Below are 14,378 nucleotides of genomic sequence, written 5' to 3' on the forward strand. Positions count from 1 at the left end.
CAGGCACCAAAGGTGGTAGGTTCAGTCCCTAGTACCACTATATAACAGAGCTGAGCAGTGCTCTGATAAAACAAACAAACAATAAAAAGACAAAATAAAATAAATGCCAGTCCCTGTAATTTTCATATTTATCTCATTTAATCATTACAACTGCCCTTTGAGGAAGGGATATAAGCCTTAATTATATGAGTTGAAAAAAAAGGCATACTCCTAGTGAATGGTAAAACCAAATCACTCATTCTGATTTATCTGCCTCAAAAGTCTGGTTCTTGGCCACTGTGCTTTAACTTCACAATTGCCTGTCCCAAACCATGTCACCAAAGATATTGCAGATGTCTAAGTACCCTGTTACCTCTCACTGTTCAGGGGAGTCCATTTCTTCTGGGTCTCTTGGAAGAATCATTAGGAAGTTGATGAGTGTGAGTCTTATTCCATTAAACTTCCCAGAGCTTAGCTGTGAAGCCTCACTCTGGCCCCCTACTCCATCCTATCAATTTGAAGAAAGCTTTTTTCACATCCTTGTTTCTTAGACTGTAAATAACTGGGTTGAGGAAGGCTGTAGCAACGTTATAGAAAAGAGCCATTTTCTTGCCATTGTTTGATAAGGGAACAGAGCCAGGGCTCATGTACATAATAATGCATGGGATGGCAAACATGGTGACTACAGTGATGTGGGAGGCACAGGTGGAGAAGGCCTTGATCCGACCCTGGGTCGAGCGGATCTTCATGATAGTGGCAAAGATGTTGGCATAGACAATGGCAACCAGGGAGAGTGGGACTACGATGACATTGAAGCCCGTGATGAAATCCACCCAGTCATTGAGGGATGTGTCTGCACAGGCCAGCTTCAGAACAGCAGGGACCTCACAAAAGTAGTGGTCGATTTCATTGGGGCCACAATAGGGCAGGCGCATGGCAAAGAAGGTGTAGCACAGACCTCCCACCACTCCGTAGGCTACACAGATGCCCACCATGAGGAGGCACACCCAGCGGCTCATGATGACCTTGTATCTGAGAGGGTGACAGATGGCCATGTACCTGTCGACAGACATGATGGAGAAAAGCCAGGACTCAGTGACCCCAAAGAGGAGGAAGATGTACATCTGGGCCACGCATCTCGAGAAGGAGATGGCCCTCTTCTTGCTGAGGATGTGCACGAGCATCTGGGGCACAGTGGTGGTGGTGTAGCACACGTCCAACATGGAAAGGACACTGATGAAAAAGTACATGGGCGTGTGGAGGCGAGAGTCCTGGTGGATGAGGATGATGAGAAGGCTGTTGCTCACAAGGATCAGCAAGTAAAAGACTAGAAAGAAGGTGAAGAGTAGAGGGTTGGTCCTGGGGTTGGGGGTGAAGCCCAAGAGAATGAATTCTGTCACGGCAGACTGGTTGAGTTGCTGCATTGTGATCTGCCTGTTTAAAGAGTTTTGGGGGAGGACATGTAATTTATTGAGTGTTTAGCTCAGGGTTTAGTTGAGGGCCATGTTGATGAAGATGGTTAAGAACCAGGCATGTCATGGCCTGTTCTAGTCTAGAGGGATCTGTTTCTCCTTTTTTTGAAACACCTTTGCTTTTCTCTCTATTATAAAATTCATTTTCTTTTTTTTTAAAATTTCTTTTTCATGTATTTTAAAGTTTTTAAAAAATATTTATTTATTTATTACTGAATAGAGACAGAGAGAAATTGAGAGGGCAAGGGAGACAGAGAGGGAGAGAGACATAGAGATACCTGCAGCCCTGTTTCACCACTTGTGAAGCTTTTCCCCATGCAGTTGGGGAACAGAGGCTTGAACCTGGGTCCTTGTTTACTGTAATGTGTGTGTTTAAGTGGGTGCACCGCCACCTGGCCACGTGAAATTTATTTTCTATGTCTTTAAAAATTTTTTTAATTTCTATTTTTTATTTTCCTTTTTGTTGCCCTTGTCATTGTTGTTGTAGTTATTATTGTTGATGTCATCATTGTTAGATAGGACTGAGGGAAATGGAGAGAGGAGGGGAAGCAGAGATAGGGAGAGAAAGACACCTGAAGACCTGCTTTATAGCTTGTAAAGCGACTCCCCTGCAGGTGGGGATCCAGGGGCTAGAACCGGGATCCTTACGCTGGTCCTTGCACTTTGCACCAAGTACGCTTAACCCGCTGCGCTACGGCCAGTCGTCGACTCCCTTTCTATGTCTTCTTGAGACTACAGAGGTTACTTAGCCTTTATTTAAATTTAGGTTTATGGTTAAGGTTTTCATACTCTGGGCTAAGGTTTAGGATGGAGTTAATATTTAAGATTTAGCTTTTTTTTTCTGGTGAGATTGCACTAATATTCATTAATCATATTATTATTATTACTGTTACCACTGTGCCACTTTCACCATTCTGGACTGACTTTTTCAGAGAGATATAGACAAAGACAGAGCAAGTCACCACAGCACCAGAGTGCTCCCATGTGTTGTGTCAGGTACTTGAAACATGACATGCATGTTTCAAACATGAAACATGGCTTGCATGCATAACAAAACAGGTGGCTTACCAGGTGAGCTGTTTCACTGGCCCCATTAATTATATTGGGTTGCTGGAAAAGTCATAATGTATTTTTGCACAGAAAAGCAGAAAAGTGGGAGTCGGGTGGTAGCACAGCGGGTTAAGTGCAGGTGGCACAAAGCGCAAGGACCAGCGTGAAGATCCCTGTTCAAGCCCGTGGCTGGCTCTCCACCTGTAGGGGAGTCTCTTCACAGTCGGTGAAGCAGGTCTGCAGGTGTCTTTCTCTTCCCTTCTCTGTGTTACCCTGCTTTCTCCATTTCTCTCTGTACTATCTAACAACGACAACATCAATAACTACAAAAAAAAAACATCAAGGGCAACAAAAGGGAATAAATAAATAAATAAATATTAAAAAAAACAAGCAGAAAAATATGTCATGGCTTTTCCAACAACCCAATATTGTTAGTTCAACACACATTTAGATGCTTCCTATTTATAGTCACTCAGAAGCGTGAAGAAGTTATTTCATTCTGTTATTAGAAGTAATTCTAAAGGCATTAAATGCAAAAAATCAAACTATAAAGAAAGGAGAGAATGTTAATTTAATGGTGGGACATAGAATGACTTCTTAAGCATAACAAATGTTTCCAAGTTCTTCAGTCTCAGGTGAAGACTCTTCCTTTTATGTGCAAATAAAACAGTACAGATCCTCATCTGATCTGCTGTAAGTTCTTTCTACACTATTTTGAAGGGTCCCTGTGCATACCTGCTGGCTTGGTTCTAAACTCTCCATTCTCATAACCTCCTAGCCCCTCCTCATTGTCCTCTTTGTGTGGTTACCAACCATTTAGTGGTTTCTTCCTATTCTCTTCTTTTCTGCCCCTAAAACATCACAATTACAGAATGTTATTTATAAAAGTTGTCTTGTAGGTGGGGCACAATGAATATGACTTGTGATGCAGCGTAAATCCCAAAAAACACTTTAAATTAAATATATGGGTAGGGGGAAGGGAGCTCCAGCTAGGGGCAGCTAGGGTAAATTCAAGTCTTTAACTCTGTTTAAAAATAAAATAAAATGGAGTGTTTAATATTGTGAAGTCCCTGAGGTATATCTGCAGCAATTTCTTCTTCTTTTTCTCTCTAATCCCTGGTCAGCTATCATGTAACTAAGGTGGGTTCTCATTTCTGGAACTCTCATCTCCTCTTATCTTTCTGTTAGCAAATCCCAACCTCCTCCATTGCTTTCAAACTTCACACTGTAGTCAAAATTACCTGGTGAAACCCACTCTGCTGCTCCTCACACCCAGAGTTTCCTGTTCAGCAAGTCTACAACTCTGACAAGTTCCCAGATAACACAAATGTGATCTGCTGATCTGGGATCACCTTTGGAGAACCATTGATATTGAATTATGCAGCAACAGCTGACTCTTTGGGTTTATTATTAATTATTATTATTTTTAAATTTCCTGTATTAATATTACCCCCAAGCTGCTCATGTTACTCTTGACTAAGCGCCAGTGTTTCTCTTCTTTTATGTCAGCATAATAAAAGGAAGAAACTGTAAAGAAAAGGGTGGATATTTTTAGCTATGCAAAAAATAAATTCTCTTAAGTTAAGAGAATACTTGTGAGATATAGGGAAGACAGGTGATTCATATGATTATAATATAAAAGTCTCTTCTACAACAAAAAGTAAAACACAGCTGAGAACAGGACAAATAATTAGTTCACAAGAGAATCATATGATCAATGAACCCACAGTATTAACCTCAATAATACTTAAGGATAGCAAGTGAAAGCCATTAAAATAATATGCTTGTGACTCACAAAATTGGCAAAAAAGAAATCTCATACTATGCAAATAACTGGCATTAGCCAATTGACAATAAAACAGGAATTCTTACATATTACTACAGGAAATTGCTGTAATCTTTCTGCAAGAAAATTTGGCAGCACACAAGTACACTTTTGTATAGGAGAAAAATTGGAGATATTCAGAGATATTACTTTAAAATTTTTTTTTATTTATTCCCTTTTGTTGCCCTTGTTTCGTTGTTGTAGTTATTATTGTTGTTGTTATTGATGTCGTTGTTGTTGGATAGGACAGAGAGAAATGGAGACAGGAGGGGAAGACAGAGAGGGGGAGAGAAAGACACCTGCAGACCTGCTTCACCGCTTGTGAAGCGATTCCTCTGCAGGTGGGGAGCCAGTGGCTCAAACCAGGATCCTTATGCTGGTCTCTGCGCTTCACGCCACGTGCACTTAACCCGCTGCGCTACTGCCCGACTCCCACCAAGAATATTCTTAACAGTACTACTACTAGTGGGAAAAATTGGAAACAACTGAAATGTCCTACAATAGGGAGCCACTTAAACCATGCTCTATGATTTGATTGAGTAAATTATGGTCTTTAAAAATAACATGTTTGTGACTATTTTACATGGTAGAAAAATGCTCTATTAGATTGCTAACTTAAAAAAGCAGGATATAGTCACTAGGGAAAGATAGAAACAGGCTGGGGGTATGAATTGACTTGGCAATGCCCATGTCCAGTGGAGAAGCAATTACAGAAGCCAGACCGTCCACCTTCTGCACCCTATAAAGAATTTTAGTGGGCGGGGGTAGATAGCATAATGGTTATGCAAAGATACTCTCGTGCCTGAGGCTCCAAAGTCCCAGGTTCAATCCCCCATACCACCAAAAGCCGGAGCTGAGCAGTGCTCTGGTAAAAAAAAAAAAAAAATGAATTTTAGCCCATACTCCCAAAGGGGTAAATGTTAAGGAAATATGACCAGAGGGCTCTGAACTCCAATTCCATCAGGACCCACAGAGAGAAGAGGGAAAAAAAAGGGGGGGAAGGGGAAGGACACTCAGAGGTAGTAGGTGTGACTTAGAAAGGAAGAGAAAGCAGGATCATAGAAAAAATGAGGGGTCCAGGTGCAGGTTAAGTGCACACATTACAATGTACAAGGACCAGGGTTCAAGTCCTTGGTCCCTACCTGCAGGAGGAAAGCTTCACGAGTGGTAAAGTAGGGTTGCAGGTGTCTCTCTGTCTCTCTCCCACTTCCTCTCAATTTCTGGCTGTTTCTATCTGATAAATAAAAAAAGATAACACAAAAATAAATTTAAAAAATAAAAAGGGCAAATTATATATATTTAGATAGACAATTATAAAAATAATAGTAAGTCCATATCTGTGATCTTGGAAGAACTACTGCAGTTTCCAATGGAGGGAATGGGAATACAGAACTCTGGTGGTGGGAAAGGTGTGGAATTATACCCCTGTTATCTTATAATTTTGTAAATCAATATTAAATCACTAATAAAAAATTAAACATACATACAACAGGATATAGTGTAAGGAGATAATGTAATGGTTATGTAAAGTACTTTCATGTCTGAGACTTAAAAGTCCCTAAATTCAGTCCCAGCACCACCATAAGCTAGAGCTGAGCAGTGTTCTGGTAAACAAACAAACAACAAAAATAAACAAAAAACCAGCGGGATATAAAACTATATATATGTTCTAATTATATGCACAGATTAAAAAATAGGAAGGAATATACCAAAATGTTAATAGTGATTACTTGTGATTATATTTATAGGTTATATTTGTTAAAATTCCTTGAACTTCTTAATTTTCCCATAATACACTTACTTTATAAGTTACTCTCACATTACAGAATAAAATTCAAAGTGACACTTTGAAGATGCAATATGTAGGGATTTAGATACTTCATTCAGGCTAGTTTGTTAAAAATATGGATGTGGGAGACAAAGAGGAGAGATGGAGGAAGGCATGGTGGCCCTAAAGACGTTTCAAAGGAGAATGGCCGGGACATCTTCTTTTTTGTCCTAGCTCATCTCCACTGAGCTGCACTTGGAATCAGCACATAGAGATGAAAGCAAATGCACTTATTAGTTGGTACAGTTGTGTTTTTGGATCAGTTAGATTTTGCCAAAGCCCAGAGAGGTGAAGTCACTGGTTTAAGGACACACAGCAAAAGAATCTGAAGTAAGCTGAACAGGCAAGCATCTTTACTCAGCCCATGTTCTTTCTCTGTGAGGGAATCCCCTCAGAGGTGAGCCATGAGCCAGGACCTACGATTTATGGGGCTTACATTCTCTTCCCAGATCCCTAGAGATAGATATCCTTAGACAAATCTCAGAGAGATGAGAGACTACTCATATCTTACCTCCAGTTTGTGCCTGCCAGCTGAGGGCAGACAAAGCCGAAAAGTTGTGAGTGATAGGCTTTTTACCCTCCAGGTCTCCTTCTCCGGTGAGTTTGTATCTTTGTCCAGAGTGGAATATGAGGACAGGTTTCTAACCTTACTTTCCTTGGCTAGTTTGCTATGTGTTTTAGGAAGAGCAGTTTGACTTCTCTGGGCCTCTAATTCCAACTCTGTCACAGCCAAGTTTGACCAGACCTGTGAGAAGACAAATGTGGGTAGTATGATAGCAAGGTTCTGGTTGGGAGTGTGAAGTGGTGGTGGTGGTAGTGGTGTGTGTGTGGGGTATGTGAGCCTCTAGTCACTGGCATGTCTGGAGTTCAGCACAATTGGCTCAAAGATAAGCCCAGATCATTGGATAAAAAAAGTGTGTGTGTGTGTGTGTGTGTGTGTGTGTGTGTGTGTGTGTGTGTGTGTATCAGGGGTGGGGGCAGCTTTGGTCCTCTGTCAAGATGAAACAGAAAGCAGATAAAAAGATTTGCTTTTTTACCTTGGACCCCTACAAGTATCTCTTTTCATATGAGCCCTCCCATAGGCCAGGAGATGAAAGACTCAAGACCATTTTGAATTTTCACCTGTGCCTGTTAATGGCCATGGCTCTGCAGGCCATTATTTCTTATTTGTGCGGAAAGGGGATTTATCACAAAACTGCCAGAGTCAGTCTGGATCTGAAAGCACATGGCTTATCCTCCTTTCAGCCATCCTTCTCTCTCTTTCTCTCTGCCTCCTAATATCTGCACAGATCTGCAGGACCAGGAATGACCCAGGGAAACAGGTAAAACTAGAAAGAGACAAAAGAGAAAGACACAAACTTAAGCAACAAGCAGACAGAGAGAGGACGAGGAATCTGAAGGGAGCAGAAAAGGAGGGAGAAAATAAACTGCTGAGAGCACAACAGAAGGGTTGGGGGGATGAGAAGGAGGAAGAAGGTGGGAGTGCTTATTCTTCTCTTTGTGTAAGATGAGAAACAAAGACTAAAGGAAAGAGGCACAGAGATGAGGAGACCCAATAGGAAAGAGTCAGAGGGAACAAAGCTGGGGAAGACACAAAAGGAGAAGGAGACAGGAAGACAAAGAAGAAGAATGTCTGAGATGTTGAGAGAGTAGGATGTGTGTGTGTAGGGAGAGGGCACTAGGGGGGTGGCTGAGAGAGGGTGATCATATCTGCATAGAGCTGGGCAGAGGCTCCACTCTAAGAGACGAGACATAGACAGTCGGGCAGGAGGGTGGGGGAGTAGCAGGGTCAATTACCAGAAAAAGAAAAAGCTGTAAGCAGTCAAGAGAAAACAGGTAGGATTTCTGCAGGCCAAGAGAAAGGTGGAATTTGCTGCAGAGGCTAACAAAAGGGTAAGGTGAGAAGAATTCAGGACTGTGGAGGAGGGATGAAATGGGAGCCAGCCTTAAGGGAGACCTAGAGAAACACTGTGGCCAAGGGAAAGACAAAATCAGGGATGGACAGAGAGTGAGCAAGTGAGCTTACTACAGGCAAACCCAGACGCAGAGTAAGCAGTACACACAGAAAGGCAGAGTGACTGGGGGATCAAGTCTGAGAACACCAGAGCCAGAGACACAGAAAGAGGAGGGAGAGATGCAAAACTTTCTGAGACAGAGAAACAGAGACAGAAACAGAGACAAAAAGACATGTGAAGGGATGGGAATCTAGAAAGAGTGGCAGATTCAAAGTGATAGTGACTGACAGACTGAGACAAAGAAAGGAATGGATTAACAGAGGAAGAGGCAGTCACTTACACACTCCCATAGACAGTGGGACAAGGACAGGCAGAAAGTGACAGGTTGCCAGCTTTGAGCAGCTTCGAACCAGCCTGGGCCCCTATCCAGAGGTCCCCCAGGGCTGGATGTGGGGGCACCTGGTAGCCTTCCTTGCTCCCCACAATGGCTGTGGGCATTGCTATCCAGACCTTATAACCTTGGGTTTGTGGGCAGGGTTCCCTAACATTCAGGGGCCACATCTGAGTGCCATGTGACCCCAGGGACCTCTCCGGGACAACTTCTGCAGCACCTCCTGGTCTAGGGAGGAAGTACCTGGGTTCCCCCTGTGACACCTCAATCCCCAAGGTGGCTCAGGCCATGCCCTTCTGGAGGCCCAGGTTGGGATGGGGCATGTAAGGTGTAGCTGGGGATGGACAACAATGCAAATGCTGGGTGTGTGTGTGGGGGGGTGGGGGGTGGGTATGCATGCTGGGGCTCATGTAGGGCCCCAAGGACAGTTCTTTTCCTCAGCTGTTCCTCCTTTCCCAGGGAAAAAGAAATGAGGTACCCTGGGATGTCTAGGGTGATGAAGGCCAAGAAATTTCCGTCTTCCCCTGCCAGGTGGCCTCCCCAGGGCTATGTCATGTCCCAGCCACCATAGACTATGTGTCGAAGTTCCCTGAGTTTTCAGAGGCTGCAGGTCGAAGAGCTGTCTGAATGTTAGGATTATTGGCTCAAAAGTAGAGATCCTACAAAGGAAAAGTCAGTCGATGTTTAAATGACTACTAAATAGAACATTTCCTCAGTCAACTTCAACTCATTAAATGGTTGCATAGCTATGTAGCAAGTGATTTACTAGTTGTGTTTAATATGGGACATGGGTGTATTTTAACATAAAGTATAGTGACCCTGAAGGGCTTAAACTCTCTGGTCTCAGGCCCTAGTCCTGGTGGGCTATATTATGGAGTTAAGGTCACATGGTAAGAAGCTTTTCCCAAGCAAGGAAAGAAGTGGACAGGGTTGTGGTCCCAAGAAGTTGAAGCACTGAGCCTCCAATTCTGAGACAGCCAAGCAGCAGTCAAGACCTGATAGTCTTTTCCTTAAAAAAAAAAAAAGAGAGAGAGAAGATTTATTTATGAGACAGACAGAGAGAGAAAGAGAGACAGAGAGAGACTCAGATCATTACTTCGGTGTATGTGATGCTGGCAACCAAACATAAGGCCTCAAGATTTTAAGTCTAAAGCTTTAGCCACTGCTCCACCTCTCAGGTCACAGGGATCTTCTTTCTTGATGCTTCTGACCAAAGATAGGGAGGAATACATTCCTGCCTATAGGGCAAAAAGAACACTTCAGGCTTCATCCTTTCTCAGTCTGAGGAGGCCACTTGCTTCTAGGCAGCCCAGTGGGGTTGGAGTTACCTTTGGAACTTGGCCCAGTAGGTCCCTGCAGGGTCCAGACAGGGCTTTATGCAGTAAGTTGGGAGCTGCACGAAGAGAGGAGATGGTGAGCTGACACTGGTGAGAGCAGAGCCAAAGAGCCTGGGCTTCTGGGACAGGAAGCTCTTAGACCTGGCCACTGGGTCATACTAACCTGTCTCCTGAGTGTATCCATGGTGGCAGCCAGGATCTGGAACCCCTGAGTCAATCCCTCTAGGTGAGCTCCTTCTCTCTACTAGTTAGTCGTCTGGCTACACTGAGGGCTGAAAGTTTCTCCCTAGATAACAGGTAACTCCTTCTATTTTCTGTTTTTCTGACCCTGACCCCAGCATGGAGTCTACATAGTGTGGACTCGGTGACAGAGATCTTTCTCTGAGAGCTGAGGAGAGCTCAGGATTTGGTATCCACATCTTGCTAATTTGGGTTTTAGCTTCCTTTTGAGACTCTCAGGGCTGCAGGATCCACAGGGAGATGCCCACCCTATTGGTCTCCTAATCTTCCTGGAGGGCTGCTTATTCTCCAGCCTCTCCTGACCCAGTCTAAATTGCCTTCTCCCTGGATGCCAATCATAGCACTCAGGGGCTCCAGATCTGTGGCATATCACCCTTTTCAGGTGGCAGGGTTTGAGTTCAACAACCAGACTGTAGATAACAAGCATTCACCTGACTGCCATAGCCTTCTTTCTAGCCTGCTCCTCTAATCTTGCTCCTTCTCTGCTCAAGAACCTTCAGTGGTCCCCATCTGTGGAATCCAGTCTCAGTTTCTCTGGTTGCCAAGGGGACTTCCAGAGTTGCCTCCTTCCCTCTCCTTCACCCTCTCCTTCTATAGATTTCTGACACATACTTTGCGATCTGAGCAGCCTAAGCCACCTGTAGCTTCCAGATACACAGACCAGCAAGAAGGCTGTCTCAGCTCAGGATGCCCATTGAAACCCATGGTAAGGGAGCCCCTACCCCCAATGTTATGCCTTGTAGAACTCTTCCCTGACACTTCATGCCTACCTGTTAACTATCCCTTCATAAGAGCCCTCCAGAGAGTGGGGACACAGAATTTTGGTGGTGAGTGCAGTGTAAAAATATACTCTGTAATTAACTAATCACAAATAAAATGGCTTTCAAAAATAAATAGGTAAAATTAAAAATAATAAAATAAAATAAAGTGGGGAGTCAGGTGGTAGAATAGTGGGTTAAACAAAAGCGCAAGGACTGGCTTAAGGATCCTGGTTCGAACCCCCGGCTCCCCACCTGCATGGGGGGGATCACTCACAGGTGGTGAAGCAGGTCTGCAGGTGTATATCTATCTCTCCCCCTATGTGTCTTCCTCTCATCTCTCCATTTCTCTCTGTCCTGTCTAACAACGACGACATCAATAAAAACAATAATAACTACAACAACAATGAAAAACAACAAGGGCAGCAAAAGAGAAAATAAATAAATATAAAAAAATAAAATAAAGCACTGGACTCACAAAAATATTTCAAAGTTAACCCAATTGCCAAATAATGTGATTATAGCAACAACTATCTATTATCTTCTTAAACCCTAAGACAGCAGGAACCTCCTACTTCCTCTTTAGAGCCTATATTTCCCCCAGTCCTGGAACCTCTGGGGTGGGGCTTACTTTCCTGCATGCTTCTCTCAATTCATACCAAATGATATTCCATCCACCGATCCCAACCTAATCAACGCAAGGAGTACCACCTTAGCATGCTTCACTTCAGACTGTGTCCAGAGACATCAGGCATGGAATGTCAACCCTTTAGCCTCATTACTCAGGTGAGACCTTTCCTTTCGACTTCTCTAATTCCATTCCAGGTGCTTCACTTCCTAACAAAGTCCCAAAATCTAGATATAGACCAGCTCTCGTGAGATAGAGCATATGTTCACATGTATCCATAAATTAGGGCAAAATATATATCTGAGAGCAAAAGTACACAATAGTCTGCAATGAGTCAGTATAAAGTTCATAATGAAATAGTGTCTACTTAGACTTAGATACTCTCCTCACCTACTTGTTTTTGTTTTTTTTTTTCTTTTTTTTACCAGAGCAGCACTGCTCAGCTCTGGTTTATGGTGGTACAGGGGATTGAACCTGGGACTATGGAGCCTTAGGCATGAGAGCCTCTTTGCATAACCATTATGCTATCTACCCCTGCCCCCAAGCTACTTCCTATTACACTTCCCTCACTTACTCCAAAGCTAACCTTATCAAAGCAAGGACTGCAAAAGTTGAATAAGAGCAAGAGACTGGCATACTTTAACGATGACTCTCTAGTCACTATCAGGCCACCCCATCAGCTGGGGCCCTAGTCGGGGAGTCCTGAGATTCCCAAACAGACATGATGGCCTAGACCTCAAATAAATCCCTCTCTCCATTGTTACCGGTCATCTCTATTAGGAAGAACAAAATAGACCCTTTTGTGGGCCCCCTATAGGACCTTGCTCTCAACTTGGATCAACAATGGTAGAGAATGTTCCATCCTCCAAAGGGAGGCTGGACAATATACTCTATGCTACACCTGAGGAAGATGGGTCGATATTGGGACAGCTTGGAATGTTCCTATTCATGACCACAGAATGTGAGCTCAGATCTACAGGGATATAGAGGTCACATAGGCTCCTAAGCTGAATATGGGCCCCAGATGACATCAAATCGATGGGGTTTATAGTCAAAAATATTTATACCTCTTTCCCATATTAAGGAGCTACTCTCTTCCCTAATGCAACTTTCTGGTTCTTTTTCCAACCATAACATCGTCTCCCCAGACTTGAATCCACCTGCATTTCAGATTTCAGGCTCAGGGAAGAAACAAACAAACAAGCAAAAAAAAAAAAAGAGTATATCCACAGGCCCTTTGGAATATAACTAAAACATGCCTACTAGCTATCTACAAAACAGAGGACTCCCCCCCCCCCCAACTCTTCATCTGCACTATTCCAGCCTTTAGGTTCATGATTAGTCAACAATTTGTTTGGCTTTATATGTTAACTCTCTTTTCAGCCACCAGGTTCCAGATGCCAACTAGACTTCCCTGGACAGACAACCCCACTAATGTGTTCTGGAGCTCCGATTCCCCAGAGGCCTTCCCCACTAGGGGAAGAGAGAGACAGGCTGGGAGTATGGATCAACCTGTCAAAGCCTATGTTCAGCAGGGGAGTAATAACAGAAGCCAGACCTTCCACCTTCTGCATCCCACAATGACCTTGGGTCCATATTCCCAGAGGGTTAAAGAATAAGAAAGCTATCAGGGGAGGGGATGGGATATGGAGTTCTGGTTGTGGGAATTGTGTGGAGTTGTACCCTTCTTATCCTATGGTTTTGTCAATGTTCCTTTTTATAAACAAAATAAAAAAAGATAAATAAAAAAAGAAAAAAGAAGAAAAGAATACAAAGAAAAAACTTCCTAAATTACTCATCCAATGCCTCTGTATCATGGGCTCACTAACCAACTGATTGCTTCTCAGGTATTAAAGTTGTTTTACATAATCAATATGCTATTTCCATGGATCACTGTTTTAAAACACTTATTTATTTATTTATGAGTGGAATGGAAAGAGGAAGAGAGGACTAGAGCATCATTCTGGCATACACAGAGCCTGAGATTGAACTTGACCTTACTGTTGCAATTCAGGTGGTCTATTCTCTGATCTGATACCCCCTGGGCTGCTGTTATTACTAATTACATAATCAATATCTAACCATTTAATAGACCTTACATTTTGGAAACTGAAATGAAATATTTTAAACTGAAAATTGTATTCTTATTAGTCTGTTAGAATTCAGAAACTCAAATCAGTTACCCTATTTTTCATAGTACTATAATTACTTGCATATGTTCATTAAGAGTCTGTTTTCTAACTCTGCCTTCCTTCCTTCCTTTTCTTTCTTTCTCTCTTTTTTCTTTCCTTTCCTAGAGCATTGTCTAATTCTGATTTATGGTAGTGTGGGATATTAAACTTGAGATTTTGGAGCCTCAGGCATGAAACTCTTTTTACATAGCCATTATATTATGTCCTCCAACTGAGTCAGTCTTTTTAAAAAATGTTTTTTAAATAAATATTTATTTATTTACTGAGTAGAGACAGCCAGAAATTAAAAGGAATGGGGATAGAGAGAGAGAGAGGGAGAGAGACAGAGAGACATCTGCAGTTCTACTTCACCACTTGTTAAGCTGTCGCCCTGTACGTGGGGACCGGGTACTTGAACTGGGTCCCTTGTGCATTGTGACATGTGCACTCCACCAGGTGTACAACCACCCAGACCCAGTTTTTTTTTTTTTAACTAGCTGATACCTGGTCAAATTGTATAATAAAAGCTATATATGTGAAATAACAAAGGTTAACTTGTGTTGCCAATCTGTACAATGACCTCCTAGGAAAACCTACCTGGTATCTGAATCACAAGACCTCAACTTGATAAAGAGCACCTTAACAAACCTTGGGACTTGACTACAGAGAAATTCTCCCCAATAAATGGATACTGAGGGTTAAACATGAAGAAGAGAATTTCTTGGGCTGGTTTTCCAGTCTCAA

General features: G+C 42.7%; 1 protein-coding gene across 1 annotated transcript; it reads right to left on the reverse strand.

The window, feature by feature from the left end:
* Nucleotides 1–464: 464 nt before the first annotated feature.
* Nucleotides 465–3,966, reverse strand: LOC103116231 (olfactory receptor 2D2-like). Its single transcript, XM_007526090.2, has 2 exons — nucleotides 3,952–3,966; nucleotides 465–1,397 (listed from the first exon to the last, which is right to left on the reverse strand). The coding sequence occupies exons 1-2, from the start codon at nucleotides 3,964–3,966 to the stop codon at nucleotides 465–467; spliced, it is 948 nt and encodes a 315-aa protein (XP_007526152.2).
* Nucleotides 3,967–14,378: the final 10,412 nt, after the last annotated feature.

This window comes from Erinaceus europaeus, chromosome 13, assembly GCF_950295315.1.
Source record: "Erinaceus europaeus chromosome 13, mEriEur2.1, whole genome shotgun sequence".
Classification (NCBI taxonomy): domain Eukaryota; kingdom Metazoa; phylum Chordata; class Mammalia; order Eulipotyphla; family Erinaceidae; genus Erinaceus; species Erinaceus europaeus.